This window comes from Arachis ipaensis, chromosome B05 (assembly GCF_000816755.2).
Source record: "Arachis ipaensis cultivar K30076 chromosome B05, Araip1.1, whole genome shotgun sequence".
NCBI classification, from domain to species: domain Eukaryota; kingdom Viridiplantae; phylum Streptophyta; class Magnoliopsida; order Fabales; family Fabaceae; genus Arachis; species Arachis ipaensis.
In genome coordinates, this window is record NC_029789.2 from 5,807,404 (window position 1) to 5,815,627 (window position 8,224).

General features: G+C 36.2%; 1 protein-coding gene across 1 annotated transcript in view; it reads left to right on the forward strand.

Annotated features, from left to right (window-relative positions):
- The window catches only part of LOC107642656, an 8,818-nt gene continuing 713 nt past the window's right edge, over positions 120–8,224 (forward strand). Inside the window, exons 1-11 of the mRNA XM_016346071.2 lie at positions 120–422; positions 566–1,091; positions 1,674–2,378; positions 2,469–2,531; positions 3,753–3,957; positions 4,552–4,805; positions 5,728–5,813; positions 5,940–6,691; positions 6,774–7,359; positions 7,460–7,690; positions 7,784–7,929. Of these exons, the coding sequence (XP_016201557.2) occupies positions 4,740–4,805; positions 5,728–5,813; positions 5,940–6,691; positions 6,774–7,359; positions 7,460–7,690; positions 7,784–7,929 (1,867 nt within the window). The 5' untranslated portion in view covers positions 120–422; positions 566–1,091; positions 1,674–2,378; ... (1 more) ...; positions 3,753–3,957; positions 4,552–4,739. The remainder of the gene's footprint in view (positions 423–565; positions 1,092–1,673; positions 2,379–2,468; positions 2,532–3,752; positions 3,958–4,551; positions 4,806–5,727; positions 5,814–5,939; positions 6,692–6,773; positions 7,360–7,459; positions 7,691–7,783; positions 7,930–8,224) is intronic.

The following is an 8,224-nucleotide window of genomic DNA, read 5'->3' on the forward strand; positions in this document are numbered from 1 at the left end:
AAATCTTTTTTTAATCAAAATAATGGCCCAAAGTCCCAAACAAACAATGAGCTTCCAACTACTCTCACGCCGTCAATTTTAATTTACCAATTTAGTCCCTGCCACTCTGCCAGTGCCACATTTGTAAACCCGAACTCTTCTTCTTCCGTTTTTATTTTTTTGCTTTTCTTCTTCGTCTTTTTCTACCTTCCAAAATCATAGCGCGTTTTCTCCATAAGTTGCATAGCCATTTCAGAACGCTCTAGGCTTCACTCCGGAAAGTTCATCGTTGTGCTGCTCCAGTGCACCGTCGGAGAATTCGTCTCGGCATGGAAGGTTTTTCAAAGAGCTGTTGTGGCGCTCCAGGAGGATTCTTGGAACACTTTCGGCATCAAAATGCATCAGGTTCCCTCACTTCCCGTCTCATGGTCACTGAAAGCAAGGTATATTTTTTATTAAGAAAAAAAACCTGTTAAGAGAATTAAGAGTTTTAAGTTAAAGAAATTTCATATTGCAATGTAGTTAAGATTCAAAATATGATTTCTTTGTCTACAAAAGAGTATACCTTGGTTTGTCGGTTTTGTAGGTGAAAGTGATGTGCATTCCTTTGTTGGGGTCAGAAGAGTAACTTCATTGTGTGATTTAAAAATGGCAATGTGAATGAGGGTGCCGATGAGTTTGAAGAACTGGGAAGCCCAAAATGCAAATGATGATGCTAGAAATTTGGTTGAGCCTACTTGAAGTATCTTATAATTAATCTCTGCACCTTGAGAGTTGAGCCACCACTTTGCAGAAAGAAAGGAAGAAGAATAATCATTAGGGTTTATAAATGGGAGCAGGGACTAAATTGGGAAATTATAATTCATAGCGTGGCGGTGATTGTACCACATCAGCAGTCTGTTTGTTGACTCGCGCCGAAAATAGACTGAAAAACTTGTATGTAGCTCAGAGCTCATTATGGGAGATTAAACTAGTGCAATTGAAAACTCGCCTGCGTCACAGTCAGCAACCATTGTTGATGCTGTAGCAGCTGGGCAAACTGTTGTCGCGGTGCTATTCGTCCATAAAGTTGGAGAAGAAACTCCATTGCACCACCAGATCCTTCAATACAGGTTAGGAAGTTAATCATTGTTGCCATTTGCAAATGTGATTAGGAATATGAATCTTTTTTTATCAATTTCAAATTCAACTCAATGAAAAATGTAATAACTGACTTGGTTTCCAGCCGAAAGCATTTTTGAATTAGTTTAGGGAGAAACACGGTGTGTGGTTGCACATGATTACTTCTAAAAATTCAACTTGAATTGGTTTAGTCACAATTGATTCGGCTGATGCATTGTATATTTTCTATTAAATTTTTTTATTAGTTTAGTCACAATTCTAAAAACTTGATTTAATTTTCTATTAAAAATTCTTAAGTGCCCTTGACATGCTTGAAGACATAAAGAAAAACTTCACATGCTTGATGCTTTTATGCATAGCTGCATATTATTCAGATTTTTTTTCTTTTTCTTTTTGTCTGGTACATAGTTTTCTTAATGTTTAGTTTAGCTTCCGTGTGTTAGTTTCCTGCATTAGGAGAGTTTGGGAAATAAGAACTTGTGGTTGTGAGTTGCTTGCTATAAATAGAGGGTTGATGATCTGCATTTTCAAATCAATGCTAACATCATGCTTTTGTTTGATTGGTTGTCTAGATGGATGAGCTCATAACAATTGAATTTCATCATGGGAGATCCTTAGAGACCAGGAAAGATGGGAATGTAGTTTATGCTGGAGGGATTGTAGTTTATCCACAGCTTGCTGTTAACAGAGATCCTCTCAGGGCGAACGAGAGTTATGTTTGAAAATTTGGAGACTCGTTTGAGTTAATTGAAATTCTGGGGGTCATTTTGAGATATAACTTCTGAAATTTGGGAATGTATTACGGGTTCTGTTCTGGGCGGGTCTGGTTTTTCCGGTCCATTCCAATGACCGGAAAAAACAAAAAAAAAGCAAAACAAAGAAAGCTGAAGCAAGAAGGAAACAAGGAAAGGAAAGCAAGTGAACATGGATTGTTGTTTCAAAGCTTCAAATTAAAGGCAAACTACAAGTTCAAAACCTATACTTTACATGGCGCCATTCAGCCCCAGCCCTGCTCTACGTCCGGCGAGTGAACACAAGCCCCTTGCTGCATGCAACTGTGCCGACTCCAGATCTGAATGCAGAGCCGGTGAGAGCACCATTGATGGCTCTGACAGTGTTCTGGAGTTGTGTCTTCAACCTGCAGTCAAAGATTATGATCTGCAGTTTCCCAGTCTGTGTTTTTCTGTTTGTTTTGGAATTTCATCAACTCTTGCCATGTTATTATACCTTGTCCTGCTTCAGCAATTGATTCTCGAGCAAGTGCCCTATTTTTCACAGTATGTGTTATGTTGCGTGTTTCTTTTGGATAATTTGCATCTCAATCCATGTTATTTTCCTTCAAATTTATACCATTTTTGTGTTTTCAGCTTCTTTTGTTTCCAAATGCTCAGAGCTGAAGATAAGTAGACGGATCTTCTTTCTTGAATGTGGTGAGTAAAAACTCTGAGTCATTTTAGCTGGTTTAGGTTTTGATATGTAGTGTTTTTTTCCCCCTTTTAATTATTATTATTATTAGAAATCAACAGTGGTATTTTAATTTTGCTGAAATGGTTTATTTTTTATGATGGGTAGAATGGAAAGAAGATTAGATAAGTTTGTCCTCCACTTTGATATTAATGGGGGCAATGCATTATTTTTACACATTCCGCGATTACTCAAATCCCTTCTCTGCCAGTGTTAGTAATTTTGGTAATATTTGTCAAACTTCACTGTGCTTTAAGTAAAATTTTGCACCTAGATAGAAGGTACTGATTTGTTTCAATTGCTAAAGCTTTAGCCTCATTGCTTTCTGAACTGATGATACCAAGTTATTCTTAAGAAGCTTGATACATTCAAAGACAGTTTAGTTGTTACACTGAAGGATGTAAAACTTATACTATCATTCAATTAGATGCTTGTGTTTATGTGACTTTCTAGATAGTGGGTGGTCAAGTTAAAGATTTTTACAAATATAGCAATACATAATAGGATATCTGTATATATGTATTGATATTTTTTACATTCATCATGCATGCAAGTTATATATATATGCTTTTTTCATTAAAAAAAAGAGTTTACGTTGCTAGACATAAAAAAAACATTTTTAATCTTCATAACAATTTAAGCTGTATAGCTTCTAGTGAAATTGGCTCCTGACAATCTGACATTGTAATAGAGCACCTATAATCATGTACTCTACAGTTTGTTTCTACTACTATTCTTTGAACTAAAATGTTGAATTTCAGTACATGAGGGAGCATCTCAGAGCTGGTTGTTGACACATTTATTATACCACAAATAACAAATGACTAGGATATTAGTATTCCTATTTTCAATTTGTGAGTCCTATCTATCTGCACCTATATATAAATTGTATATGATTGAAGAATTTAATTTTGATGCACTGTCAGTGTAAAGTAGTTTTACACGTGCATCTAATTACGTAATGCCACGTTAGTAAAAAATAATTACCTTTCACATTGACCGCGTGAATGGTCATCCAAAAAAACGGATGTGATTGCACGACTATGTAAAAGGTTTTACATTGTCATTGCATCAAAATTAAACTCATGATTGAATTGCTGGTCCGTGGATTTTTCCCCCTTATTTTTGTTAATAATCCCAATTTGTTATTATTTTAATGGCTGGATTATGTTTTCCTTTTCTTGCAGCCTTTTAAATTCGAAATGTAAGAAACATACAATGCATTTAGTCCACACATTGCTCGATGCTCATTGTATCTCCGTTTTGGACGGGTGGTAGCAATTGCGGGGACTTTTGACTTTGCTCGTAAAACCCCTAACGAGAAAGAGCCGGTAATTGCTCTCCTTGCGGTGGTTTTCTATTCAGCGTTACACTAGCAGTGAGTCAACTAAGGTATTCAGTTTTCTTCCGTCAAAATCTCGTTCTTAAAAGCGCGTAATGTCAAGCCACTTTTAGGGTTTCAAATCCTTCCAAAAAACATTGAATTGCTTTTGAACATCAGAAAGGCTCTGTGTTAGAGTCTCCTGTGATGATATCCTATTATCGACCAATTTTGATTATCAACCTTGAGAAGCATAAAGAATTTGATATTCCTAGTGATCTTGCATTTGAAGATTAAACAACACAAATTTGATGATAGGTAATCATTGGGCCAACCCTAATAGGAAGAATCTATCTTATAGCTTTGCTTAAAATGATAACTTCCCCTCAATGAAGAGATTGTGCATTAGAGACATGATTGCCCTTTTGTGTTTAGGTACTCAATTTAATGAAGTTAATGACAACCACATACTCATAGTTATGACCAAAATTCTACTTAAGATCATCTGTGGGCAAACATAGTTATTTGAGACAATTAGATCCATCAGATATTTCTTCATTAGAAGATTTCAATGATTGTATATTGTGTAAATTCTTTATGTAGTCCATGATGGATTATCTTTTGAAATTTTCTAATATTTGTTGTTGATTACCCTTTATTTTCAGGGAGAACTGTTAGTTGTCAAGCGAACCAGTCGGGAGACATCACTAGCAAGTTCTAGTTCAGATAGCCAAAAAGATGGTATTTCCGACTATGCTATATTTAGGGAAGACATTGCACGCTTGAATTGTTTGAAAATTGTTATACATACTATAAACATTAGCTCCATTAGTCCGCTGTGCACAAGATCATTATGCAAAAATCCTGTCAACCTCAGCCAGTAGACCCTAGAGATATCATAGATTTAACGGGTGATGAGGTATGGGTATTTCCTTTTCAATGTGTTTTAGTTATCCGGAAGTAATTGTAAATGTTTTGTGTATTATGCTTGTCTAAGTTGTTGCTCTGCCAAGAAGTTAATTTTTCAATATGGTGAGGTTTTGAGAACACCAACTTATAACAATGCTTCACTAGTGCTATGTTATATACAAATACACATACAATCAATGTCTTATGGTCAGAAAATCCAAGCAGAAAAAATTTCTAGAACTCCTTTGGTGCTATCTGTCATTTGCTAATTTGGTCAATGATCTTCTACAAGTTTGCCACTCTGTTACGTAGATTCTAGCTAGCATAATGTTGCTATCTAAGTGATTGTGGAACTATTTTGTAGAGAAGGGGTGACTCATTCTTAGATGTTAATCTGTGAGACCAGTTAGTCATTGTTATTAGCAACCATAGGAGGTAGAGTTTGAACTGATATTATCCAACAAGTCATCTCTGGGAGAATACTAGTTAAAGCCGATACTAGCATTTGGATTCCAGTTCCACATGGTGATTCATTTCCAAATTCAGGATAAATCATAATTTGCATGTACATGGCACAGACTTTATTCAACTTCTCTTAGTTTACTTATGGCAAAAAAAACCGGGTTAATTTCAACATGTCCAATCTTTTGATGCATTGAATAGTGGATCTTCTTTATACGGATTGTAAGATAAGGAAGATTACTATTATATAATACATTATTACATTTGTAGTTTTAAAGATAATAAAATGGTATATTACTATATCCAAAATTAATGGGCTCCACATGAGGAAATAGATTGATTTTTCCTCTTGTGTCTCACTCTACCTCTACCTCGCTATCTATATTCTTGCAGCCAAATCATTAAAATGCATTTCATAGATAATTATTAATAACTTTTTCTTTTAATTTTTTATTTCCACTGGATAGCAGGATCGAGTTTGCGATACTTGTGGGGATGTAGGGTTGGAGCACTTCCTTGCATTTTGTAATGAGTGTAATGATGGGGCGGAGCACATGTAAGTATTATAATATCTTGCATATTCATCCCTGTTTCTAGTGGGTCTATGTTTCTATAGTCTTTATTTTCATCGTTTTCTGGGACAGTGAAGTTAACGTGTTCTGTTTTTTCATTTATCAATCAGTTACTGTATGCGTGTTAAGATGGAAGAACTTCCTGAAGATGGTTGGACTTGTGAAGAGTGCATGCCAAGGGAAGGGACTGGAAAATTAGTACAGGATAAAGTGGAACAGCCAGTGGCTACAAACAGATCAAAACATCTATCTGAAAATTCAATAGACCCTGAGTCTCGTAAAAGTTCAAAACTAAAATCGAGATCATCATATTCTATGAAAAGTGGGATAAGTACACCCCATCTGCAGGTTAAGAGATGCCAAGTCCCTTCAGAAGCTCAGTCTTTGGAAAAAGCTAGTGCTACTATGACAAATGCTGGACCACATATTTTATCCGGACCTTGTGATGACTCTCCACTTCATAAGGGTTTCTCATACAAGAAATTTGGGAAAGTGAAAATGAAATCAGTCAACAAAATCATGCACTTTGCCTCCCAATATTGCAATTCTCAAGAGAAAGCAATGGTTCCTCGTGGTTATGGTGAGAAGAGTAATGTTGTTACCTTGGAGGATGAGTTAGGCATAGAGGGAAGGGCTCTTGAAACAAGGGAGCGATCTTCTAAAGTCTCAAGTCCAAGGGATCAGTCCCTATTGAGTAGACATTATATGTGCAAAAATTTGAAGAGAAACCTAGAAGGTGTCATCATTGATACATCTTGCAAGAAATCTTTCTGTGATACTAAGGAAATGGCAGCATCATCCAATTGTTCAATTGATGAATCACCAAACTTGCATTCACAAACTGAGACGACTCGTGATGAATGTAAGACATGTGCCAAAGGAATTACTCTGATGTTTTTAAATTGAGAAAATTATGTTGCTAAATTTCAGAAGCTTTTTGGCAGGCTCTCTATTGGAATCAAGATCTCCAAACTTAGAATCAGGACCAGCAACAAAGGATGTTTGTTTGCAAAAGCATAATGTTAACAAATATCCGGCTCTTCATGATGATAGAAATGATACTTGTTCTGGTGTTCTAGCTAATGGTCGTGAGTTACATAATCCTGCAATGTGCTTACAAGCTTCTAGTTCTGGTGTTACTGCAAATAGAAGTGAAATAGAAATTGCTAGTGATGAAAACTTATTTTCTGGAACCGTTTCTTACAATCTTGATCATCAAGGTTCTGAACAATTTAATGCTGGATTGCAACCCAGCAATCACAACACTCATGAAGATCTAGACATTCCAAATGAGAAGAACAACGAAGAACCAGACACTCCAAATGAAAAGAACAATGAAGAACCAGACACTCCAAATGAAAAGAACAATGACATTCAGCAAGCTGAGCACCTTATTAATGCTGCTACAGCTCAGATCATTCATGAATTATGTGCTGGTCTTGCTTTAGATGAAAGGTCCTGCTTAAGAGACTTGGGGGTTAGAAGTTCCTCACAAGCATTTGTCTACCCAAAGCTTGACCATTCATGGCAGTATGACCCTATTTCCCCATTTCTTAAATATTCAGCTTTGTTTTGCTATGGGTGAACTGTTTTTTAAAATTTTCACATATTTTGGTGATGATTCTTGCAGAGGAAAATTTTTAATACAAAGTATTGGGGAGATTGCAACCATTTGTGATGGGATTCAAGCACATTTATCAACCTGTGCATCACCTAAGGTTATTGATGTGGTAGACAGGCTTCCTGAGATGATCATACTGGATGAACTGCCTCGCTTGACAATGTGGCCATCTCAATTTACAGAAGGTCAACCCACAGAAGAGAATATTGCTCTGTACTTTTTTGCAGAAGATCCTCGTAGGTCTGTTTTATCCCTTTCGTTGCATGTATAATTCAGATTTATACTTTCTGCTTATTTTTCTTTTTTTTTTTTTGGTTGTATATATATTATCAGTTATCGAACATGTTATAAACAATTGGTGGATTTGATGATCAAGAATGATTTGGCTCTGAAAGGAAACTTGGATGGAGTGGAACTTCTAATATTTCCATCCAACATTCTACCTGAGAAATCCCAGCGTAAGAAATGGTCTTCTACTCGTTTGTATTGAACACTTTAACATTATATTTACCTTAGTGTGCCTAAAATCATTCCCTGCTAGTCTGCTACTACTAATCTATTCTATATTTTAGTAGATTAACAATTCTGTTTGCATGTTAACCCTCCCCCACCCCCACCCTCATCCTCACCCTCCAACCCCCTTTCTCTATGGACACACGAACACGAACGTCTCAATAAGAGCAAAGCGGTAAACTTTTGTGGGGTATTCTTGTTGTATAGTAAGGTTGGACGGTTCCGTCGTTGCTCATTTTTTCTCTCGGAAAAAAAAAGAAA